At 39.2% G+C, this 27,417-nt stretch overlaps 2 protein-coding genes across 2 annotated transcripts in view; both read right to left on the bottom strand.

The window, feature by feature from the left end:
- NWD2 (NACHT and WD repeat domain containing 2) overlaps positions 1-27,417 on the bottom strand; it is a 201,612-nt gene that overhangs the window by 106,158 nt on the left and 68,037 nt on the right. The window contains exon 2 of the mRNA XM_061191310.1: positions 8,145-8,233. Within this exon, the coding sequence (XP_061047293.1) occupies positions 8,145-8,233 (89 nt within the window). The remainder of the gene's footprint in view (positions 1-8,144; positions 8,234-27,417) is intronic.
- LOC133092086 (guanine nucleotide-binding protein G(I)/G(S)/G(O) subunit gamma-5-like) lies at positions 26,422-26,889 on the bottom strand. Its single transcript, XM_061191309.1, has one exon. The coding sequence runs from the start codon at positions 26,823-26,825 to the stop codon at positions 26,619-26,621; it is 207 nt and encodes a 68-aa protein (XP_061047292.1). The 5' UTR covers positions 26,826-26,889; the 3' UTR covers positions 26,422-26,618.

Raw genomic sequence — 27,417 nt, 5'->3', positions numbered from 1 at the left:
CCAGGCCAGTTTCCGGGAAACACTGTGGCAGGTGAATCAACGGGGAACAGTGCAATTTGGATCTAGGTTGTAAAGGATGAAGAATGAACTATGAGCCACAATTTTAAAGTCTGGAAGACTGGGGAATAGTAGCAACTGAGAAATTGGGAAAAGGGAGAAGGATGGGTTCCATTTTAGATATTTTAACATTCAAAAAACAACTATCTTCATGTAACTCTGGTGAGGGCTGGAGATGCTGATATGGGGCTCACTCACGCACAGGCACCAGCTTCAGAAGATGACATCTACTTGGGGGTCTAGGGATGAAAAAAACAGGTGGACAGGTCTGGACCTGTGCTGCCAAAGGAAACATGAAGAGATGGAATGTCAAGCAAAGAAGAGAAGGACAAACTCTAGACCAAAGGGGCCTCAGGAGGTACCTTCACCAAGGATGAGCATCTTCCTCTCTGGTGCCTTCAGGTGGCACCACAATGGCATTGTGAGGCAGAGAGCAGGTTTGGCAAGATCTTCCTGCTGGCTGGAGCTGCAGGTTTCACTCACACTTCCCTACATACCTAGGGACTCAACGCTTGCCTGCCGGAGAGAAGGAAAAGGGCTGGGTCGGCATAGGAGTTCCTGCTTTGAGACCAAGTTGTTATACTCAATTGGAAGGGCTTATGGGGGAATTTTTTTAAAAGCTTCTTTAGCAAAGCTGCAAAAGGTAACAAATGGCACCCATCAAGACAAGGACTGTTCATCTAATATTGGCAAATGAGGTTTCCATCACCTTCCTCTTTTGATTTCAAATAAAGTTTAAGTCTTAAGACAGCAGGCAAATGAACTGCTTGACCATAAGTTTTAGCCCATTGCCTCACATCGTTACTCAGCCCCGATTCCACAGTGCTTTTGCACGCTGCATTAACTATTTCACATTATGCACCTGCCAACTAAAGAACGTTGCTCACCATCTGGCTCTACAAGAATTAAGTCACTAGCCACTGCAGCCATGTTGCAGTATGACCTTCAACATACCCTGAAAGGAGTTCAGGGCTGAGATCCGGAAGGAGGCACTCTGTGCTCTGGGAAACCTGGCAGAACAGGCCTTCAGATAGTTAGATATTTTCAGGAGAAAATTTTTATGAACCTGGATGCTTGCATCTTCCCATACTTAGAAAAGCACTAAAACCATTAACTAACATACCAGTTCCTTGTGACTAGTAGCAACCTTCTACCGAGATGTGTGCTTTGTTGCACGTTCCCCTTTTGCCAAAATCACATATGTACTGACCTCCCCCTTACCTCTCGGAACAGTTTCTCAGAGCTCTCTGAGAGGCTGTCTCCCAGGCTATAGTCCTCAGTAAGACACCAAAAAACTTGACTCATAGTTTCTACATTGTGTGTGTGTGTTTTCTTTTTAGTTGACACACCCTACTAATGCAATGTCCAAAAGTGATCAAATAAAAGGACAAGTTACTAATTTGACTAGTGAAAAATTTTCTTAATCATTATCTGGATTTTTTTTTTTTTTATGTACAAATTCATGTACAAATGAATTTCCATCCCTACGGAAGCTCCTCTAATTAAGTCTCTCCATCACTTGCAGCAGGACACCTGTTACTGGGCAGTCAGGCTCTCATCCCTGTTAGAATGGCCTCACCCTGACCACTCCCATCTAGAACTTTACAGTCCAACATGGGAGCATTTGACTATTGAACACCCAAAATGTGGCCAGTCTGAATTGGGATGTGTTGTGAGTGTAAAATATACACTGGACTTTGAAGACTTCGTATGAAAAAAAGAATATAAAATAACTAAAAATTTTTATGTTGATTATATGTTGAAATGATATTTTGGATATAAAATGGCTTAAATAAAATATGTTCTTAAATTTTTTTTTCTGCTTCCTTTTACTTTTCGAAACGTAGTTAGAAAATTTAATTGCATTTGTGGCTTGCATCTGTGATTCCCATTATACTTCTTTTGCATAGCAGTGGTCTAGACTCTCAGCTTCTGGGTCTTATTCGTTTAATCAATAAATTCACTTTAATCAACATTTATTATGTATATAATATGAAGCAGGTGCTCTAAAAAGGACTGGTGATAAAAAGATATAAATAATATGACTTCTGACCTTGATGAGCTTCCAGTTAGGGGGAAAGGCATTTTAAAAGTAATTAAAACAATATGACAGAGGCTATTAAAGACTAGAAATAAAGCACTATGGAATCTTGAAGAAGGAAATTCACTGTTTCTTAAAGGATGAGTAGAAAATTTTCTAGTCATTGGCATGGCGGACAATTTAAGAGCAACCCAAACAGAGGGCACAGTGGGTCTGAAGACTCAGGGGAAAAAAAAGAACTTGTTTGGGAAACTGAACGTAGATTAGAAAGGCTAAAACAGGCTACCTGTGTGGGAGGGGACAGACAAGACCTCAGTGGACAGGGGTGGAAAAGAGAACCTCGTATGCCAGGCTAAGACGTGCAGAATGTATCTTGTGGATGAAAGAGTCAGATGTGTATTTCAGAGAGACCACTGCAGAAATATGGTGGAGGGCGGACGAGGTGGTCCAGGTGGGTGGAAGGGCTGAGGCTGGGGAGGAGAAGGACGAGATGAAGGTAAACAGGCCCGCAGCATATCTACTGCGATAGTCAAGATGACAGTAATATAGACTTGAACAGCTGGGATACACTGGAGAAATATTTAGGAGGTAGAATCCACAGGTCTTTGGGATTTATTGGATGTTAAAGGTGAAGAAAAAGGAACAGGGTTATTAACTTTGGTGACTAAGTGATGTGAGAGGAATACTAGATGCCCACTAAAAATGTTTGCTATCAGAAGGTATTCTTAAGGAACGAAACTAAGTTGAGTGGCTGGACTGAAATGAAATTGTTTTCAAAATGGAGCAGTGGCTAAGCGCCCAGATCAATCAAGTACCCCCGTTAGAGGTCCCTGCCCTAATCAGGTTTACTCCTGCTCAGCGTACCTGTGGGGGCAGGGTGGGGCAGATTATAAGAGTTCAGGGAGTAGAGGGGGAATATTTGGGAATCAGAAAAGACTTCTTAGAAAGCAAGAACTCGGGCTGGAGTTTGAAGGGTAGGTGGTAGAGGAGAAAGGGTATTTCTGATAATAGGGGAGAACTGCAATAGGTACAGCAAATGAGATTTTCAAGTCAAGAATGAGTGATCAGCAAGATGTGCTCCAAGGATAGGATGAGGATGGCCAAACTGGCATGGAGTATTTATGTTGGGAAAAATGGCAGATGAAGTTGGGGAGACAGCTGGGATCACATTAAAGAGGGACCCCATAGGCAGCAGGGAGCCATTATAAGGGTTTAAGCAAAGGAAATGACAACCTGACATTTAAGTAAGGTTACTCTGGTGATGTATAGAAGAACTCAAGTAGGATGATGGTGTAGGCAGTTCTGCTTGCTACTTTTACTAAACCCAGTAAATGTCAAGCACTCTTCCAGGCCCCGGAGACTTAAAAAGAAGCGAGGACTAGTCTCTTCCTCCAGGACTTGCAACCTACTGTGGGTAAGCAGAGAACAAGATCAGTTAAGATCCTCTTTGTTCATCTTTTTTTTTTTTTAAATAGCTTTAAAAAAATTTATTTATTTTTGGCTGCCTTGGGTCTTCGTTGCTGTGCGTGGGCTTTCTCTAGTTACGGTGAGCGGGGGCTACTCTTTGTTGTGGTGTGCAGGCTTCTCATTGCAGTGGCTTCTCTTGCTGGGGAGCACGGGCTTTAGGTGTTGTGGCACGTGGGCTCAGTAGTTGTGGCATGTGGGCTCTAGAGCGCAGGCTCAGTAGTTGGGGTGCATGGGCTTAGTTGCTCTGCGGCATGTGGGATCTTCCCTGACCAGGGCTTGAACCTGTGTCCCCTGCATTGGCAGGTGGATTCTTAACCACTGCACCACCAGGGAAGTCCCTTCATCTAATTTTTTGAAGCAATTAAGGTTAGATCAGGGTCTCAGCAATAAGAATGGAGAGGAAACATCTGAAAGCAGGGCTTGCAGATAATTACAAGCCCTTTATTTATTGGGTCCTGCACCACCTGCTTTTACCGCAATCTGTCTTTATTTTTCCCAATTTATTCCCCTGTTCTTCCTTTTGATCCTCTTCTCCATAGTCAAGGGCACTCACTGAACACTGGCAAATCAAATAACATCTTATTTAAACCCCTTGTCTTTCTCTGAGCCATGTGTGTTTTCTGCTCTGAGTAGGCCTGACATTCTTTCCATTTAATGTTCTCATCTCCAAGCAGTCAACTATGTATATTACACATGGAATTAGTTGAAGTTCACATAATCAGAGAGGCTGGTGCATTTTCATTAAAACTCTTAGTTTAAATGAAAAAATAAAGGAAATATTAGAAAACAGTCTGCCAAACAGGCATAGAGAAAAAAGTATATGGCCTTGCTTAAAGTGTAACTCTGCAGTCTATCAACTTAGTTCAATAGAGATTTAACTAAATAGTCAAGTACCTGGCACATAGTAGGCCAATCACTGGGGTAAGTTGAATAAGACACAGTTCCAGTCCTGAGAATTTTTAGACGTTATAGACAGGTGATGAAAAACGTACCTAGTCAGATGTCTCCTTATCTTTGCCGCTCATTCTAGTCTGCACACCATGATCATTTCTTAACTTGCACTGCCTTACTGCTTCTGCCATCTCTCCCCACCCCAACTCCAGTCCCCTCACAAAGCTTGCGCGAACCTCTTAAACATAAATCCTGTCACTCTTTCCCTTCTTACTCAGTAACATTCTAAGTCCTTACTCTTAGTCCATAAGGTATGATCTTCCTTTGATGTCATCTCCTACAATCATTTATCTTACTCATTACTCCATTCTACTCCATTCCCACTTGGCTTCTTTACTGTGCCTAGAATATTCTAAACACATTCCCACCCCAGACCCTTTTCCTGGTTGCCTACATCTGGAATTCTCCTCCCAAAACATCTGCATGATTTGCTCCATTACCTTCTGCAGATCTCTGCTCAAAGACTGTCTTATTACTCAGTCCTTCTCTGACTACCTGGCATTCCCTACCTCCCTTTATCGTGTTTTACTTTTCTTAAAATCATTTACTCAGTAAAATGCATCTATAACCACTGGAATTTACCATTTATTGTCTGCCTCTCTCAACAATATTGGAAGCTCCACAAGAAGAGGGTCTGATGGCTTTTTTCCCTGTATTTTCAGCACGTGGAATGTTGACTGGCATGTTGTCAATGGTCAATAAACACTTCTTAAATGAACTGGATCAATGATTGGGAGTTATGCACAGGACTTTAGGGGAGCAGGGTATGTGGTATAACCTGGGAGGAATGAGGGGATCAGAGAACAATTCTTTAAGCAAGTAATGTTTGGGCTGAGACTTCATTCATTCAACATTCTTATGGAGTTTTACTATGTGCCAGGCACTATACTAGGATGTAGCTGTCATAAAGGCAGACAAGTCCCTGTTCTTGTGGAACTTACAATCTTGGAAGAAAGACAAGAAACAAGCCAATACATGAGTAAATAAGAAAAATATCCAACACTGACACATGCTATGCAAATAACTAAAATAGGATGATGTAAAAGACAGCACACCTAGGGGGTTACTTTAGATTGGGTCATTAGGGAAGCAACTCTAGGAAGTGACATTTCAGCGGAGACTTGAAGGACAGTGAGTAAACACCCATGAAAAGATGAGGGGGTGGGCATTCCTATAGAGAGACAGCCAGGGAAAAATCCTTAAATGGAATAGGCTTGAAGTGTTCAAGGGACCAAATGGAGGACACATAGCTGCAGAGAAGTGGGCAAGGAGAAGAGGGGCATGACTTAAGATCAGACAGGAAGAGTCCTAGGAATGAGTAGGACTTAGGAGGTGAAGCAGGGGAAGAAGCAGATGGAAAAGCATTGTAGGTGGTAAGAACAGCAAAGGCAAGAAAGCAGGAAATAGACTGGTATGTTTGAGTAACTCTAGGAAATGTGTTTCTCCTGAGTCCAATGCACAAAGATGGAATCCAGAACACTGTATGGCTAAATTCGTTTTTTTGTGAAGCTTCTGGCACATTTTGCTGCAGCTGAGAAAAGAGAACCATCTCTCTAGTAAACACAGCCTCAGGGAGCTCTATAACCAACCTACTTTGGAAGGTGGGAAGCAAATGCAACCTTGCATATTGTATTCTAAACACAACCTCAGATGTGTAAGCTGTCACCACCCCCGTTTCAGACACTAAAGGACCAGTGGGTGGGCTAAGTCACTCACAGTCAAGAGCTGGGGCTCAATTCCATGTCATGCTTTACCCAGTGCTGTTTCCTCTGCTGTCCAGTATCTCATTGACTGATACAATACACCTGCCTGGAATGATCCTTGCCATCAATTTCTTCTATGGACCTTGCCTTCTACAGTTTTCCTTTGGCTTTATCTGTCTTCTCCTGTACCTACTTAAAATTTAGAAAATATATTTTTCCTTTTTTCCCCTCAGCTGATCCTAATCCATTCCATGTTTTATGGAGGCTGTTCTGTAGCTCAACCTTCTTCTACTGACAAAAGTGATGCAAACCCAAATAAACTCAAAGATGGGATTAATAGGCTTGGATACATTTCTTTACAGTAACTGAGTCCCCAAGGAATGTCTAAGTCTTTGGGAATCTTGACATATCAGAATTATTAACAGTTGAGACTTTGTTATCAGTAGAACGAGATTCCTCAGAGAAGGTAGTGCTGACTTCACAACAAGGAATTTATGTTGATGATTTTTCAAGTAAACAGTGACTTACGAGTAACTATTCAATATGTGTGTCACAATGGCTTGCTGCCAACGGACACTATGCATTGAGATCAAAGCCATTTTGAAACTGTTATTTTATACATCCTATTAGAAGGCACTATGAAGTATACCAAGACAAAATGTTTACAGTCAACCCTTGAATAACACAGGTTTGAACCGTGTGGATCCACTCGTGTGGATTTTTTCAGTAGTAAATACTACAGTATGAAATGATCCATGGTTGGTTGAATCCTCGGATATGGAGGGACCGTGGATACAGAGGGCTGACTGTAAAGTTATACGTGTATTTTCAACTATGCAGAGGGTCAGCACCCCTAACCCCTGCATTGTTCGAGGGTCAACTGTATTCAGAAGGAAACAAATGAGGGGTGAAATTTTCTTCCATTAACAGTGACACATTTTCGGCTGGGGGGCGGGGTGGTGGTGTGATGAATTGGGAGATTGGGATTGACATATATACGCTAATATGTATAAAATGGATAACTAATAAGAACCTGCTGTACAAAAAAATAAAAATTAAAAAAAAAAACCAAAACACTCTCTCCCAACCCAAAGAGTAAAAAAAAAAAAAAAAAAATGACACATTTTGTACTCTTACACCACAAACCTCTAGTCCATAGTCCTTACTTAACAATGTAAACATGTAGTTAGGATAGCACTGGAGAGTTAAGATGTCCATTGCAAATGAAGGTGATGAATTCTGACTAAATAACGCTATCTATAGTTGCAGGAGCCATTCACTTAAAAATTTTTTTTGGATGTCTAAGATATGCCCAGTGTCTTCTAGTACTTTTCTATTAGGTGGCCTCATCAATAGTGTCTACAAATGCCAGGATGTTTATGACTTTTAGCAATGACATGCACAGTTACTGTTTCTTGAAAGGCTGATGGTTTGTTTTTTTTTTGGTAAATGGTAAATTCCCAAAATGCTTGGGAAAAAGGACATTCTTCAATGCAAATAAAAACTAAAAGGTAGGACAGAAGGCAAGGACTGACCAAGCTGCTAAAAAGAAATACTCGGGAGAGAGTTGGTCCCAATTTTTTGATGCAAAACATTTCTAGAGATGCCAGCTTAAAGGCAGGTGCTCAGCAACCTTGCCCTTTTTGACATTAGTGGAGGTTAGCAAAAAAGCAAATAAACATAATTCGAAGAAAAAGATGAGCCAATACCGGGTAGGGTCCAAGAAGCAGAGCATAAAAGTGCAAAACATCAAAAATGACTAAATATTTTACTTCCATTTTCCAGTGTTTCTTTTCACCCACGCTTAAAGAAATGAAATATTTCGGGGCTTAAAACTTATATTTTATAACACCCAAACTGTGACAAGAAACAAACATTAGTTATTTAGCTGACATAATTAAAAATGAAATTAATATCAGCGTTACCTGAAATTCTAATCCATAGTTTTCTCTGCAGAATTCTCTTAATTTAGGATACACGTTTTCTCTTAGTGCCTGTCTTTCTGCTCCCGTGTCTGTGGTAGAAAAGCAAACACACAGAAAGTGAGTTATGTCCACATAGTACACATTTCTGGAAAAAAAGAAAGCTTACAAATAAACATTAACATTAATATAATCAAGCTGGGGTGCTGCATCGTGAAATGATGGGATATTTGCCTGCTGGAGAAGACTTGCTCTTAACAGAGCAGGGGTAGCTGAGATGTTTACCACGCACACAGGGCGAATGGGAGCCCTGGGTAAGTTCTGTGGGTGCTGGCAGAGCTGGGAATTCACAGCTTATTCTTTATACCCATGTAGACCCTCACATGGCGCTCTTAAGTAGCCACAACCACATTGTCTTTCAAAGAGGTAGAAGGAAAAATTGTAAGGCTATCAGGTGTAGCTCCATTGAGTGTAAATATTTCAAAACACACACACACAGACACACACACTGATTACTGATTTCCAAAAACATCCAGACTCTATCATTCCCTACAGTATTTAGAAACAATGCTACTTTTACAAGGTTCAGTACAGCATCTGTGCAATCAGCACAATAGTCAGGAGCGACAAACTGTAGGAGTCAACGTCTAAAACTAGCAGATTCCACTGGCCAGCAGTTCAACATTAGCGTCTCCCGCCCTGGGATTAGGGACCTGTTATATCAGAGAGGGGATCGTTTTACATGTGCCACAGTGTGTTAAAAGCTTCGAAATAAAATATTTAAAAATTATCCGTGTCATTAAAAAATACAAGAAGAAACAGAGAACCTGAAACCAGAAGAACCATAACATATGTATGTATTTAATGTTGAATGTTCTGCACAGAAAGGGATTCTACAGCCACTTGTGCTGGACGGTGCTCCACATCAGTGATGACGCTGTAAGATGCTTACAGCAAAGAGAATGGTCCTCGCCCAGCTAACTTCAGAGAAAGATAAGAATCAGAGCTTAAAAAATTAGGTTAATGTGTTATCTCATGAAAAGAACCATTTGCTAAATGTACCTCAATCCCAGCCATAACCATGAAACATCTGCATACCACATTTATAACTCAGGAACCAATTTAAAAGACTGTCCTTGTTATTCTCAAGCACATCTGTCCATGCAAACTCAACCATATGCCGTGTTGACCTACTCTACTTTCCTACTGTTCTCAAGCCTGTTTTGAGAGGCAAACAACCAATCCCAAGAGTCTGAGATGCAGCGGCAGCTTGACAGAGTGACAGGAACCAGTGTTTACATGGGAACCAAAGATTCAATACAAGGTCTTCGAGATTACCCTGTGATCCAAACAAGTAGGGTCTTTTCTCCCCATAGATCCAACATGGACCTAAGTCCAAAGGGAAAGCAGGAGGACTGCGTTGAGGAGGGTACACCTGAGCAGTGCCCATGTGCCATCACGGCACGGTGGAAGCAGCAGATTAAGCTCCCACATGATTTATATAATCTTGGGATCAGGTGCCCATCCTCCCTCACCCCACTGTAAGGGCTGAAAACACTAACTTCGAAGTAAAGCTGATGATATTCAATCTCTCTAAAAGGCTACCGATTTTTAAGACCCAAATAACAAAGTCACTTTAAAAATGAAGAGATACTACCAGATGTGGAATTTGGGAATATATTAAACAAGGATTATTGGTAAGATATTCTAAAAAAAAATAGTATTCAAATAATACATGAAAAAATTATGAAATGAGCAGAAATTTGCTTCTTAAAAATGTTATTATAACTCTTATTACTGGGTCCCGAGACCTGAATGTGTCATAGTAAGGAGGCTAAGACAGAAATGCAATATCTAATTACTAACGTTTACTGAGTGCTTACTGTAGACTAGTAGTGTGCTAAGTTTTTCTATGTGTATTTTCTTAGTCACTTCTGTCAAAAACCCTATGAAATAGGTAAAATTATCAGTCCATTTTTAAAATAAGAGAAAACAAATATAAAGGGGTTAAGAGACATGCCTGAGGTCATATGACCACTAAGTTGGAGAACCTGGATTTGAATTTAGAGAGCCGAATGCCATAGTCTGCAGTCTAACCATGGAAAATATGCAACTGTGCAAAGAATCAATCTTTGAAAATGACAAATGCAAGAGCTTCCCAGAATGGTTAAGGGATGCTGAAGTCCTAATATTTATGAAACAAACAAACAAAAATCTCAGTTATCCGTGACAGATTTTTCCCTTTCTATAATACACCCTTCAACAGCCAACCCATCAATAAGTTCTCTTGCTCCATCCATCTCTAAATAAATCCTGAATGAATCTACTTCTCTGCACCTCTGGTACAAGCCAAACTCATCTCTCATCTGGACCCTATCTCGCTGTTTCCATACTTGCCTCCGTCAATCCATTCTCCATAGAGCAGCCAGACCAATCTTGTAAAAACATAAATCCGATCACATCACTCTCTTGTTTAAAATCCTCCAGCAGCTCTTCATGGAGCTTGGAATGAAATCCCCACTCCTTACCTTGAATGTTCTCTCCTTCTCTAAGCTCATTTCTTACCACTTGCCCTGTTCATGTCACTCAAGCAGCGCTGGCGTTCATTTGGTTCCTGGGTTATATTCTCACTGGTGACCTCTGCTCTAGCCATGACTTCCTCCTGGAATGCTTGGTCCCATGATCATTTCATGTCATCTCCTGTCATTCAAGTGTCAGCTTTAATGCCACATCCTCAGAGAGGCCTTCTCTGAGCCCTCCAGCTACAGAACCCCTCTCTATCACACCATCTTCTTCAAATTATTTGCACGTTACTCATCACTATTGGTGATAATTATCTGTTTACTATGTGTCTGCCCCACTGCCACGTGAGCTCAATGGGACTCAGAACCTTCTTCTGTCTCTTTCGCTGCTGCATCCCCAGTGACTAGAGTCATGCTCAATTAAGGAAGGAGTATATGAAAAATCCCACACAGGGACCAGGGATAAAAATGAGCTGACAGGCAATGCGTCTCTGCAATTACCTCCAGAAACAGAAAGGCTTCCTACATTACAATATGCCATTGGTTGGACATGGAATCAACACTGTGAAATTCTGGGAAATACATGATCGGGTTTAGAAAGTTGACTTCATGAAGTAAGTGAATGAACTGAAATACTGATGTCTTTCCTGGTTTCTGTGTTTCTGGCAAAATACTAATATTTTATCAACTTATGTTAAATGTTTCTAAAAATGTGAGGGAAGTGTATGACAGGCATTCTGTATTATTATTTATATTACAAAAGTGACTCAGATTTTCCTATATTTGTATTAATATAGGATGATTGGCTCTGGAAATGGAAAAGTAATTAAAATAGAATGGATTAATTATGCTGGGTGACAGATAAGCTGGCTTAATTATACAAAAAACCTGATTCATACTGACAGCACATCCGGATGGTTGGCAATTAAAAAACACTAGAATGTCATGGATAGGAAAAATTAAGTCACAGAATGTCACACATAAAAAGGGACCTCTTACAAAAGTGTAGATCAAGACGAGGTATGTCATCATTTATTCTTCATAGTCACTGCATCCATTTGTATCTGTCCAGCTCCTGAATGCTTTGAAAAGATGCATTAACACTTTGGCAGCACTAAAGAGGTTTTTAAGGAGTTGCTTTCTAAATAATTCCTCTATGATTTGAGAATTAATGATGGTCTCTGTGTAGTATCTGAGTTACCTGCAGGAAGAACATTAGCTGGCGCAGAATTATCAGTCAATATCGTTATCCTACTTCAAGCAGGGTTTAGATTAATTCCAAGCTTTTATTAAAAATAAGAGCGCCAAAATGACCATGTTGGACTGGAACTTCTTACTGCCCCACCTAACCCAACCTTAAGAGCATGGACGTTAGATTAAGTCATTTCCCTCTTGGGAGCTCACAAAACTTATTTAGGATCCACCTACAGCTGTCATTCCAGCCTGGGTTCCCAAGTCTCTGTAGGTTTGCTCTTGCCTGGATTTTCCCTCTTTACCTGGCCCCTTAGCCAACGATTCATCTGGACATCTTATCTGACTTTTGTTGTTGTTTGGGTTGATTTCCTGTCTGGCAGCTGCCCAGAGGCTACCTCCTCTCCATGCCCTCCAAGTCCTCTGTGCCCAACCATCACCCTCACCATTCCTTATTTCCATATCACCACATCCTGTCAATTTTATCATAATCTTCTTTTGAATTTGGCTAGGCTTTTTGTCTACTCTCTATTTTTGTACTCACCATCTCTCAGCCCTTAGAGTCCAAAAGTCTCCTATTTGATTGACCTGTTACCTGTCCCTTCTCATTGCAGTCTTAAGCTCCACAGAGCTGCTGGAGATAAATTCTAAGACAAAACAAAAGTGAAAACTAATTTGATCATTAAAGACCTTGGCTGGCATCTGGTGGCCCAGAGGATGAAGGCCAGGATATTCAGCAGGTGTAAATGTATCTTTGACCTAAGTTCTATCTTCTACTGCTCTTTATCATGCACCCTCCAGGGTATTTTTCAGATATTACTTGAACCCGAGCCTTGTCTTTACACATACTGCTTTCCACGCCCAGAATCCCCTATCTACTGCATCCCCTTTGCTTGGCAGACTCTGACCCTCCTGAGTCCCAGTCAAAGGCAGCACAGTTTGTGAATGCTTACTAGACAGAGACAGGTATGCCCTGGTCACCCCATAGCACTTTGTTCACCCCTATATAACATCATGTATTTTACTTTATTATAAATATAATATTTTTAATTTATTTATTTTTAGTCTGTCTCCCCCCATTAGACTTGTGAATACATGGGAGGCAAGGACTTCCTCATACATAATTATTATAATTAGGAATGAAATGCCATGTAGCATACTGATGCTACAGAAGTTAAAAAAAATTTATAAGGATATACTGTGAACAATAACTTTATTTCTAATAAATTAGAAAACGTGGGTGAAATGAACAAATTCTAGAAACAGAAATTATTGACACTGACTCAAGGAAAAGAAAATCTGAAGAGATCTACAACAAGTTAAAAAATTTCAATTAGTTATTAAAAATCTTCCCAAAGAAAATCACCACCCCAGAGTATTTAACTGATATATCAATATTTAAAGAAATAATCCCTTACACTTTCAGGAAAGAGTAGAAGGAACACTTCAACTCATTCTTTAAGTCTATATTATCCTAAACCCCAAATGAGACAATAACATCAAAAGAAAAAACACAAAACAATAACTGCAGACCAGTATATATCCCTCATGAACACTGAGGCAAAAACCCTTAGCAAGATACTAGCAAACTGACCCCAGCAATATATACACTGTCACCAAAGGGGATATAGTACAAGAATGATAGGTTAGTTTAACGTGGAATATGCCACATTAATACAGGGCATGACCATATGATCACTCCACAGATGCAGAAAAACTTTTGCCAAAATCTAATACCCATTCAGCCACGGGGAACAGAAAGTAATTTCTTTGCCCTGATAAAGGGCACTTATACAAAACCCTACAATTAGCACCATGTTTCATGGCTTAAGACTGAATATTTTCCACCTATGATCAGGAACACATTATCACTTATAGTCAACATTTTACTGGAGGTTGTAGTCAGTGCAGTGAAGAAAAAATTAAAAATAAAGGCATCTAGACTGAAAAGGAAAAAAAAATATTCTCAGATGACAAGGTCTTGTATGTAGAAAACCCTGAGGAATCCAGAGGAAAAATACAATCACTAATAAACAATTTCAACAAGGTGGCTGGATAGACTATACAAATCAACAGTATTTCTCTGTACTCACAACAAACAATCCAAAAATGAAATAAAAAAACTGCATTTACAATAGCATTAAAATAATAAAACACTGAAAAACAAATTTAACAAAAGCAACGCAATACATATGTTGTAAACGATAAGACCTTGCTGAGAGAAAATCTAAAAGGAGATCTTTCATCTTCATGGATGGGAAGACTCAATATTGTTAGCATGGCAATCCTCACCAATTACAGGCTCAAGATTCTCCAAACTGATCTACAGATCCAACACAGTCCCTATCAAAACCCCAGCATATTTTGCAATTATTTTTTCAGTGCCATTATTGAAATGAAGTTTTAAAGCACACTTTGGTCAATCTTGCTCATTATCTGATCTGTTAAGTACACCGACTGGTATCAAACAGAAAAGACAGTAGAGGGACTAACTGTGGTTCTAGAACCAAACTCCCCGTGTCTGAATCCCAGCTCTTCACCTGCTAGCTGTGTGATTTCAGGCAAATTAAAAGATGTCTTTTTTTTTTTTTTTCATTTGTCATGTGGAATAAAAATTACTAGTATCAAGCTTATGAGGTTGTTGTGAAGATTAGATGGAGTCTTTCAACACCACCTGGCATGTGGTAAATACTCAATAAATGTTGCAATATCAAACAATTTGGGGAATCAAAGGTTAAAGCATCTTTTATTACTTACGATAATTTTTAGCACTGAAAGATTTATAGTAAAGTAGCTACAACAATCATGATCTTATCCCACATTGTAGTTCTTAAAATGATTAAATTTTCAAGATAGTTTTCAAAGGTTTAGGGAAAACCATAGATAAAATGTAATTTAGAGGAGATTAACCAAGATGGCGGAGTAGAAGGACGTGCTCTCACTCCCTCTTGCGAGAGCACCAGAATCACAACTGGCTGCTGGACAATCATCGACAGGAAGACACTGGACTTCACCAAGGAGGATACCCCACGTCCAAGGACAGAGGAGAAGCCACAGTGAGACGGTAGGAGGGGCGCAATCAGAGTAAAATCAAATCCCATAACTGCTGGGTTGGTGACTCACAGACTGGCGAGCACTTTTACCACAGAAGTCCACCCACTGGAGTGAACGTTCTGAGCCCCACGTCAGGCTTCCCAACCTGGGGGGTCTGGCAACGGGAGGAGGAATTCATAGAGAATCAGACTTTGAAGCCTAGTGGGAATTGATTGCAGGACTTCGACAGGACTGGGGGAAACAGAGACCCCACTCTTGGAGGGCGTACACAAAATAGTGTGTGCATCGGGACCCAGGGGAAGGAGCAGTGACCCTGGGGGAGACTGAACCAGACATAACTGCTGGTGTTGGGGGGTCTCCTGCAGAGGCGGGGGCTGGCTCTGTTTCACCGTGGGGACAAGGACACTGGCAGCGGAGGTTCTGGGAAGTACTCCTTGGCGTGAGCCCTCCCAGAGTCTGCCATTAGCCCCACCAAAGAGCCTGGGTAGGCTCCAGTGTTGGGTTGCCTAAGGCAAAACAACCAACAGGGAGGGAACCCAGCCCCACCCATCAACAGTCAAGTGGATTAAAGTTTTACGGAGCTTTGACTGCCACAGCAACAGTCAGCTCTACCCACCTCCAGAGCCTCCCATCAAGCCTCTTAGATAGCCTCAACCACCAGAGGGCAGACAGCAGAAGCAAGAAAAACTACAGTCCTGCAGCCTGTGGAACAGAAACCACATTTACAGAAAGATAGACAAGATGAAAAGGCAGAGGGCTATATACCAGATGAAGGAACAAGAAAAAACCCCAGAAAAACAACTAAATGAAGTGGAGATAGGCAACCTTCCAGAAAAAGAATTCAGAATAATGATAGTGAAGATGATCCAGGACCTTGGAATAAGAATGGAGGCAAAGATTGAGAAGATGCAAGAAATGATTAACAAAGACCTAGAAGAATTAAAGAACAAACAAACAGAGATGACCAATACAATAACTGAAATGAAAACTACACTAGAAGGAATCAATAGTAGAATAAATGAGGCAGAAGAACGGATAAGTGACCTGGAAGACAGAATGGTGGAATTCACTTCTGCGGAACAGACTAAAGAAAAAAGAATGAAAAGAAATGAAGACAGCCTAAGAGACCTCTGGGACAACATTAAATGCAACAACATTCGCATTATAGGGGTCCCAGAAGGAGAAGAGAGAGAGAAAGGACCAGAGAAAATATTTGAAGAGATTATAGTCGAAAACTTCCCTAACATGGGAAAGGAAATAGCCACCCAAGTCCAGGAAGCACAGAGAGTCCCATACAGGATAAACCCAAGGAGAAGCACGCCAAGACACATAGTAATCAAAGTGGCAAAAATTAAAGACAAAGAAAAATTATTGAAAGCAGCAAGGGAAAAACGACAAATAACATACAAGGGAACTCCCATAAGGTTAACAGCTGATTTCTCAGCAGAAACTCTACAAGCCAGAAGGGAGTGGCATGATATACTTAAAGTGATGAAAGGGAAGAACCTACAACCAAGATTACTCTACCCGGCAAGGATCTCATTTAGATTTGATGGAGAAATCAAAAGCTTTACAGACAAGCAAAAGCTAAGAGAAATCAGCACCACCAAACCAGCTCTACAACAAATGTTAAAGGAACTTCTCTAAGTGGGAAACACAAGAGAAGAAAAGGACCTACAAAAACAAACCCAAAACAATTAAGAAAATGGTCATAGGAACATACATATCGATAATTACCTTAAACGTGAATGGATTAAATGCTCCAGCCAAAAGACACAGGCTTGCTGAATGGATACAAAAACAAGACCCATCTATATGCTGTCTACAAGAGACCCACTTTAGACCTAGGGACACATACAGACTGAAAGTGAGGGGATGGAAAAAGATATTCCATGCAAATGGAAATCAAAAGAAAGCTGGAGTAGCTAAACTCATATCAGATAAAATAGACTTTAAAATAAAGAATGTTACAAGAGACAAGGAAGGACACTACATAATGATCAAGGGATCAATCCAAGAAGAAGATATAACAATTATAAATATATATGCACCCAACATAGGAGCACCTCATTACATAAGGCAACTGCTAACAGCTATAAAAGAGGAAATTGACAGTAACACAATAATAGTGGGGGACTTTAACACCTCACTTACATCAATGGACAGATCATCCAAAATGAAAATAAATAAGGAAACAGAAGCTTTAAATGACACAATAGACCAGATAGATTTAATTGATATTTATAGGACATTCCATCCAAAAACAGCAGATTACACGTTCTTCTCAAGTGCGCACGGAACATTCTCCAGGACAGATCACATCTTGGGTCACAAATCAAGCCTCAGTAAATTTAAGAAAATTGAAATCATATCAAGCATCTTTTCTGACCACAACGCTATGAGATTAGAAATGAATTACAGGGGAAAAAACGTAAAAAACACAAACACATGGAGGCTAAACAATACGTTACTAAATAACCAAGAGATCACTGAAGAAATCAAAGAGGAAATCAAAAAATACCTAGAGACAAATGACAATGAAAACACGACAACCCAAAACCTATGGGATGCAGCAAAAGCAGTTCTAAGAGGGAAGTTTATAGCTATACAAGCCTACCTAAAGAAACAAGAAAAATCTCAAGTAAACAATCTAACCTTACACCTAAAGAAACTAGAGAAAGAAGAACAAACAAAACCCAAAGTTAGCAGAAGGAAAGAAATCATAAAGATCAGAGCGGAAATAAATGAAATAGAAACAAGGAAAACAATAGCAAAGATCAATAAAACTAAAAGCTGGTTCTTTGAGAAGATAAACAAAATTGATAAGCCATTAGCCAGACTCATCAAGAAAAAGAGGGAGAGGACTCAAATCAATAAAATCAGAAATGAAAAAGGAGAAGTTACAACAGACACCTCAGAAATACAAAGCATCCTAAGAGACTACTACAAGCAACTTTATGCCAATAAAATGGACAACCTGGGAAAAATGGACAAATTCTTAGAAAGGTATAACCTTCCAAGACTGAACCAGGAAGAAACAGAAAATATGAACAGATCAATCACAAGTAATGAAATTGAAACTGTGATTAAAAATCTTCCAACAAACAAAAGTCCAGGACCAGATGGCTTCACAGGTGAATTCTATCAAACATTTAGAGAAGAGCTAACACCCATCCTTCTCAAACTCTTCCAAAAAATTGCAGAGGAAGGAACACTCCCAAACTCATTCTATGAGGCCACCATCACCCTGATACCAAAACCAGACAAAGACACTACAAAAAAAGAAAATTACAGACCAATATCACTGATGAATATAGATGCAAAAATCCTCAACAAAATACTAGCAAACAGAATCCAACAACACATTAAAAGGATCATACACCACGATCAAGTGGGATTTATCCCAGGGATGCAAGGATTCTTCAATATACGCAAATCAATCAATGTGATACACCATATTAACAAATTGAAGAATAAAAACCATATGATCATCTCAATAGATGCAGAAAAAGCTTTTGACAAAATTCAACACCCATTTATGATAAAAACTTTCCAGAAAGTGGGCATAGAGGGAACCTACCTCAACATAATAAAGGCCATATATGACAAACCCACAGCAAACATCATTCTCAACGGTGAAAAACTGAAAGCATTTCCTCTAAGATCAGGAACGAGACAAGGATGTCCACTCTCACCACTATTATTCAACATAGTTCTGGAAGTCCTAGCCACTGCAATCAGAGAAGAAAAAGAAATAAAAGGAATACAAATTGGAAAAGAAGAAGTAAAACTGTCACTGTTTGCAGATGACATGATACTATACATAGAGAATTCTAAAACTGCCACCAGAAAACTGCTAGAGCTAATTAATGAATATGGTAAAGTTGCAGGATACAAAATTAATGCACAGAAATCTCTTGCATTCCTATACACTAATGATGAAAAATCTGAAAGAGAAATTATGGAAACACTCCCATTTACCATTGCAACAAAAAGAATAAAATACCTAGGAATAAACCTACCTAGGGAGACAAAAGACCTGTATGCAGAAAACTATAAGACACTGATGAAAGAAATTAACGATGATACCAATAGATGGAGAGATATACCATGTTCTTGGATTGGAAGAATCAACATTGTGAAAATGACTATAGTACCCAAAGCAACCTACAGATTCAATGCAATCCCTATCAAATTACCAATGGCATTTTTTACGGAGCTAGAACAAATCATCTTAAAATTTGTATGGAGACACAAAAGACCCCGAATAGCCAAAGCAGTCTTGAGGGAAAAAAACGGAGCTGGAGGAATCAGACTCCCTGATTTCAGACTATACTACAAAGCTACAGTAATCAAGACAATATGGTACTGGCACAAAAACAGAAACATAGATCAATGGAACAAGATAGAAAGCCCAGAGATAAACCCACGCACCTATGGTCAACTAATCTATGACAAAGGAAGCAAAGATATACAATGGAGAAAAGACAGTCTCTTCAATAAGTGGTGCTGGGAAAACTGGACAGCTACATGTAAAAGAATGAAATTAGAACACTCCCTAACACCATACACAAAAATAAACTCAAAATGGATTAGAGACCTAAAGGTAAGACTGGACACTATAAAGCTCTTAGAGGAAAACATAGGCAGAACACTCTTTGACATAAATCACAGCAAGATCTTTTTTGATCCACCTCCTAGAGTAATGGAAATAAAAACAAAAATAAACAAATGGGACCTAATGAAACTTCAAAGCTTTTGCACAGCAAAGAAAACCATAAACAAGACGAAAAGACAACCCTCAGAATGGAAGAAAATATTTGCAAACGAATCAACGGACAAAGGATTAATCTCCAAAATATATAAACAGCTCATTCAGCTCAATATTAAAGAAACAAACACCCCAATCCAAAAATGGGCAGAAGACCTAAATAGACATTTCTCCAAAGAAGACATACAGACGGCCACGAAGCACATGAAAAGATGCTCAACATCACTAATTATTAGAGAAATGCAAATCAAAACTACAATGAGGTATCACCTCACACCAGTTAGAATGGGCATCATCAGAAAATCTACAAACAACAAATGCTGGAGAGGGTGTGGAGAAAAGGGAACCCTCTTGCACTGTTGGTGGGAATGTAAATTGATACAGCCACTATGGAGAACAATATGGAGGTTTCTTAAAAAACTAAAAATAGAATTACCATATGACCCAGCAATCCCACTACTGGGCATATACCCAGAGAAAACCACAATTCAAAAAGACACATGCACCCGAATGTTCATTGCAGCACTATTTACAATAGCCAGGTCATGGAAGCAACCTAAATGCCCATCAACAGACGAATGGATAAAGAAGTTGTGGTACATATATACAATGGAATATTACTCAGCCATAAAAAGGAACGAAATTGAGTCATTTGTTGAGACGTGGATGGATCTAGAGACTGTCATACAGAGTGAAGTAAGTCAGAAAGAGAAAAACAAATATCGTATATTAACGCATGTATGTGGAACCTAGAAAAATGGTACAGATGAGCCGGTTTGCAGGGCAGAAGTTGAGACACAGATGTAGAGAACAGACATATGGACACCAAGGGGGGAAAACAGCGGTGGGGTGGGGATGGTGGTGTGCTGAATTGGGCGATTGGGATTGACATGTATACACTGATGTGTATAAAATTGATGACTAATAAGAACCTGCAGTATAAACAAACAAACAAAACAACTAATACTAAACTTTCATTGGGTTATTTGTATGGAAATATGTTAATATAAATGTTTCAGACATTACATGAAATTTCTAAAAATCTTATATGTTCTGGTATAATGTTATAAGTCATAATCCTAGTTATTACTTTAAAATGTATATCTCAGAAATAACTAATTTTCTTGTCAACTGCATTATTATGAACTTTCATCAAATCTTTAACCGTGGTCATTTTTAAGTCTTTTGTCATTTACAGACAGTTCTGGGTGTACTCTGATGCTTTTGTAAATATGTTCCTATAAAAGGATTTCATCTTCAGGAAATTCATGGAAAAGACTCTGACAAGTACAGGTTTCTGGTACCTGACTGTACTGCTGAACTGAATGAATAAGCATTTTCAGAACTCTAATGAAAAACTGATGAGCTCATAAAAGTGCTAACAAAAGATCAAGATGAAAAAAAAAAATTAATTACATGGGACTGAGTGAACTGACGAGGATGAGTATAATTTTTGTGACTTTCTGTTTGAATTTTAAAAAAGAAAAAATCCCACAAGGACTCAGAGGCAAAGAATATACAAATCAATTTTCACTGCAAAGTAAAGGAGCTGTTACAGTGGAGGATTACTGGACTGAATGTCAATATTATGACATAGTATGAGTGTGTTTCGTAATTGCAATCATTGTTGCTTTTGTTGTGGTCATCCATGTACAATGCTTGGTGTCAGTCTATTTATCTCTTGTAAAAATAAAATACAGTGTGTGTGGAAAAAAAAAAAAAAAAGAAAGGGTGAGAGCCCTTCCTGTAAAAAAAAAAAAAAAAAAAAAAAAAAAAAATGTAATTTAAAAAATATCACCAGTTTAGGGTTTCCCTGGTGGTGCAGGGGTTAAGAATCCACCTGCCAACGCAGGGGACACGGGTTCGAGCCCTGGTCCAGGAAGATCCCACATGCCGTGGAGCAACTAAGCCCATGCGCCACAACTACTGAGCCTGTGCTCTAGAGCCCACGAGCCACGACTACTGAGCCCATGCACCTAGAGCCTGTGCTCTGCAACAAGAGAAGCCACTGCAATGAGAAGCCCGTGCATCGCAATGAAGAGGAGCCCCCACTCACAGCAACCAGAGAAAGCCCGTGTGGAGCAATGAAGACCCAACTCAGCCAAAAATAAAGAAATAAAGGCTTAAGTTAAAAAAAAAAATCACCAGTTTATCCAAATACTCTTAAAAGTTCCCAGTAGGAATTCACTAACTGTATTACTGCTACACCTCAATACACCTTAGGAAAAAAGAGTAAACTATAAAAGATAACAATGCTGGGCTTATTTCTGGTAATATTGTGGAAAAGAACCCTCACAAATATGACACTAAAACAACCCAAATATGGCATACAAATATCTAAAAGTATATATTAAAAATGTGTCACATAGTTTGAATGAAACTAAGCAATGCACAGAGGCCCAAGGCACAGTGAAAGCAGTAATCTCAGAAAATAAGGGATCCCTGAGGCCAGCTTTTGGTTATTTCCCACTAAGCCCTGGTGACCTCTAGTGTTGATTTTTGTCTTCTGTGGGTGCAGGGTAGATAGGACACAAAGCACAGAGCCCCAAAGTGGTAAGTCTAACAGGAAATCCTTGCAAAAGGCCATGACCCCAAAGAGCTAAGACCTTCAGTATGAGGGTGAATCAGAAATCAGTCTTCATCACCAAGAAAACCTGCTGCTATACCATTCGCACTAGGTGGAAGATAAAACAACCTCCTTGATATTCATAATCACAAGCTTGGCCTCTTGTAGGTTAGCAGTGCAAATTCATTTTATTTAAAGTCTGACAAGGAATTCCCTGGTGGTCCAGTGGTTAGGACTCCATGCTTCCACTACAGGGGGCACGGGTTCGATCCCTGCTCGGGGAACTGTGAATAAGATACTGCATGCCGCGCTGTGACCCCTAGTGCTTGAGAAGCATAATTTCTAACAAGGCCTAATGAATTTCAGCAAATTAAAAGTTTCAAAGACTATTAAGCCACACGCACTCACACACACGAATTCCTGGGGTTTATCCCAGGAATGCAAGGATTCTTCAATATACGCAAATCAATCAATGTGATACAATCATATTAACAAACAGAAGAAAAAAACCACATGATCATCTCAACAGATGCAGAAAAAGCTTTTGACAAAATTCAACACCCGTTTATGATAAAAACTCTCCAGAGAGTGGAAATAGAGAGAGCTTACCTCAACATAATAAAGGCCACATATGACAAACCCACAGCAAACATCATTCTCAATGGTGAAAAACTGAAAGCATTTCCTCTAAGATCAGGAACAAGAGAAGGATGTCTACTCCTGCCACTATTATTCAACATAGTTTTGGAAGTTCCAGCCATGGCAATCAAAGAAAAAGAAATAAAAGGAATACAAACTGGAAAAGAAGTAGTAAAACTGTCACTGTTCACAGATGACATGATACTATACATAGAAAATCCTAAAGATGCCACCAGAAAACTACTAGAACTAATCATTGAATTTGGTAAGATTGCAGGATTCAAAATTAATGCACAGAAAGCTCTGGCATTCCTATACACCAACAACAAAAAATCAGAAAGAGAAATTAAGGAAACAATTCCATTTACCATTGCAACACAAAGAATAAAATACTCAGGAGTAAGCCTGCCCAAGGAGGCGAAAGTCTTGTACTCAGAAAACTATAAAACACTGATGAAAGAAATCAAAGATGACATAAACAGATGGAGAAATATACTATATTCTTAGATTGGAAGAATCAATATTGTGAAAATGACTATACTACCCAAAGCAATCTACAGATTCAATGCAGTCCCTATCAAACTACCAATGTCATTCTTCACAGAATTAGAACAAAAAATTTTACAATTCGTATGGAAACACAAAAGACCCCAAATAGCCCAGTCTTGAGAAAGAAAAACAGAGCTGGAGGAATCAGGCTCCCAGACTTCAGACTATACTACAAAGCTACAGTAATCAAGACAGTATGGTACTGGCACAGAAACAGGAATATAGATCAGTGGTACAGGATAGAATGCCCAGAGATAAACCCATGCACATATAGTCACCTAATTTACGACAAAGGAGGCAAGAACATACAATGGAGAAAAGACAGCCTCTTCAATAAGTGGTGCTGGGAAAACTGGACAGCTACATGTAAACGAATGAAATCAGAACACTCCCTAACACCATACACAAAAATAAACTCCAAATGGATTAAAGACCAAAATGTAAGATCAGACACCATAAAACTCTTAGAGGAAAACATAGGAAAAACACTCTGACATAAACCACAGAAAGATCTTTTTTGACCCACCTCCTAGAGTAACGAAAATAAAAACAAATGGGACTTAATTAAACTTAAAAGCTTTTGCACAGCAAAGGAAACCATAAATAAGATAAAAAGACAACCCTCAGAATGGAAGAAAATATTTGCAAATGAAACAACAGACAAAGGATTAATCTCCAAAATATACAAAGAGCTCATGGAGCTCAGTATCAAAAAAACAATCCAATTAAAAAATGGGCAGAAGACCTAAATAGACATTTTACCAAGGAAGACATACAGAGGGCCAAGAGGCACATGAAAAGATGCTCAACATCACTAATTGTTAGAGAAATACAAATCAAAACTACAATGAGGTATCACCTCACACCAGTCAGAATGGCCATTATCAAAAAATCTAGAAACAAATGCTGGAGAGGGTGTGGAGAAAAGGGAACTCTCCTGCACTGTTGGTGGGAATGTAAATTGATACAACCACTATGGAAAACAGTATGGAGGTTCCTTAAAAAACTAAAAATAGAACTACCATATGACCCAGCAATCCCACTACTGGGCATATACCCTGAGAAAACCATAATTCAAAAAGAGACATGTACCACATGTTCATTGCAGCACTATTTACAAGAGCCAGGACATGGAAGCAACCTAAGTGTCCATCAACAGATGAATGGATAAAGAAGTTGTGGCACACAGATACAATGGAATAATGCTCAGCCATAAAAAGAAACAAAATTGAGTTATTTGTAGTGAGGTGGATGGACCTAGAGTCTGTCATACAGAGTGAAGTAAGTCAGAAAGAGAAAAACAAATACCGTATGTTAACACACATATATGGAATCTAAAAAAAAAAAAAAAAAAAAATGGTACTGATGAACCTATTGGCAGGGCAGGAATAAAGATGTAGACATAGAGAATGGACCTGAGGACACGGGGTGGGAGGGGGAAGCTGCGGTGAAGTGAGAGTAGCATCGACATATATACACTACCGAATGTAAAATAGTTAGCTAGTGGGAAGCAGCAGCATAGCATAGGGAGATCAGCTCGGTGCTTTGCAATGACCTAGAGGGGTGGGACAGGGAGGATGAGAGGGAGGCTCGAGAGGGAGGGGATACAGGGACATATGTATGCATATGGCTGATTCACTTTGGTATACAACAGAAACTAACACAGTACTGTGAAGCAATTATACTCCAATAAAGATCTATTAAAAAAAAAGAAATATCTAGACTGTCAGCCTAGAATTAAATAAGCAACAAAGTAATCTTTCGGCAAAAGAGGATATTTTTAGAAAAACAAAAAGTGAGTTTCCTGCCTTCTTTGTTTCGTATCAATTATTTTATTTTTTCCAGTTTCACTGAGACATAATTGACATATAGCAATATATAGGTTTAAGGTGTACAGAATAATAATTTGACTTATATACATCATGCTTATCACAAGTTTAATGAACACCCATCATCTCATATAGATACAAAATTGAAGAAGTAGAAAAAAATTTGTGTGTGATGAGAACTCTTTGGATTTACTCTTTCATATATAAAAGTGTTAATTATATTTACCATGTTGTACATTACATCCCTAGTACTTATTTATCTTAGAAGATTGTACATTTTGACTGTCTTTATCCATTGCTCACCCCTCCCTCTGATAACCACAAATCTGGTCTCTTTTTCTATGAGTGAGTTTGTTTGTTTCTGGACCTACAACTAACCCATGTTAGTTCCTGTTACACAATATAGTGATTTTTTCTATACATTTCAGAATGATCACCACGATAAGTCTAGTTAAGATACATCACCGTACAAAGATATTACATACTTTCTGACTATATTCCCCACGCTGTACATTTCATACCTGTGACTCACTTATTTTGCAACTGGGAGTTAGTACCTCAATCTCCCTCACCTATTTCTTTCCTCTCCCTACACCCCTCCTCTCTAGCAAATACCTGTTTGGTCTCTGTATCTATACTGTTTTGTTATGTTTGTTCATTTGTTTTGTTTCCCAGATGCCACATTGTAAGTGAAATCACACAGTATTTGTCTTTCTCTATCTGACTTATTTTGATTGGTGTGTGTGTGTATACACACACACACACCATATCTTCTTTATCCATTCATCTACTGATGGGTGCTTGGGTTGCTTCCGTATCTTGGTTATTGTAAATAATGCTGCAATGGGCATAGGGGTGCATAAATCTTTTCTAATTAGTGCTTTCATTTTCTTTGGATAAAATAGCCAGGAGTGAAATTGCTGGATAAGGTTGTTGTATTTTTAATTTTTTGTGGAACCTCCATACGTTTTCCATAGTGGCTGTACCAGTTTACATTCCCACCAACACTGCACAAGGATTCCCTTTTCTTCACATCCTCACCAACACTTGTTGTCTTTTTGATAATAGCCATTCTGACAGGTGTGAGGTGATATCTCATTGTGGTTTTCTTTTTTTTTTTTTAACTTTTATACTAAGTATTTTATTGTATGCTGCCACCAGTGTATATAAAATAATTACCCTTGTGAAACAGAAATTCATGAATATTCAGAGAGGTAGACTGACAAAAGTAGAAGTCTTTATAGTATGGCACGTGTTATAGAGACAGGCTTTTGTACAGGCTTCAGATTTAGCTTTCCTTTGAATATTCACCGGTTTATGAAAAGTGGTTTAAAAACCTTGCAAAGATTCAGTTTACTACAAAAAGGAACAGACTTTCTGAGGTCTGAAGGGATTTGTACTTGAAGATACTCCGGTCAGCAGGGGGTCATGTTGAGCATTCTGCAGACAGAATTGTTTCAAATCTGCAGCTGTCTGGGAAACCTTCACGCGGTTGAGCCCGGCCTCCAGCCGGAGCTGTTGAACCACTTTCTTCATAGCAGCGACGCTGGAGGAACCAGACATGGTGCACGCGAGAGCTGGGCAGATCGGCAATCCGTCGGTGGATCGGTGGTGGGTCCGCAGGGCCAGACGGCGGGACGGCGGAGCGGCCCTCATTGTGGTTTTGATTTGCATTTTCCTGATGATTAGTGATGGTGAACATCTTTTCATATGCCTGCTGGTCGTCTGTATTTCTTCTTTGGAAAAATGTCTATTCAGATCCTCTTCCCATTTTTAATCAGGTTGTTTGTTTTTTGATGTTGAGTTGTACAAGTTCTTTATATAGTTTGGATATTAACCCCCTATTGGATATATTGTCAGTAAATATCTTCTCCCATTCAGTAGGCGGCCTTTTCATTTGGTTGATAGTTCCCTTCACTGTGCAAAAGATTTTTAGTTTGATGTAGTCTCATTTGCTTATTTTTGCTTTTGTTTCACTTGCCTGAGGCAACATATTCAAAAAAATATTACTAAGACTGATGTCAAAGAGTTATTGCCTATGTTTTCTTATATATGCTTTATGGTTTCAGGTCTTACATTTAAGTCTTCAATTCATTTTGAATTTATTTTTGTGCATGGTGTGAGAGAGTAGTCCAGTTTGATTCTTTTGCATGTA

The sequence above is a fragment of the Eubalaena glacialis genome, chromosome 5, assembly GCF_028564815.1.
Source record: "Eubalaena glacialis isolate mEubGla1 chromosome 5, mEubGla1.1.hap2.+ XY, whole genome shotgun sequence".
In the NCBI taxonomy this organism is placed as follows: domain Eukaryota; kingdom Metazoa; phylum Chordata; class Mammalia; order Artiodactyla; family Balaenidae; genus Eubalaena; species Eubalaena glacialis.
The sequence above is the reverse complement of the archived record's forward strand: the minus strand, read 5'-3'. Positions and strand labels throughout refer to the sequence as shown.

Coding starts and splice junctions, on each gene's coding strand:
- LOC133092086 (XM_061191309.1), bottom strand. CDS start 26,825: ATGTCTGGTTCCTCCAGCGTCGCTGCTATGAAGAAAGTGGTTCAACAG.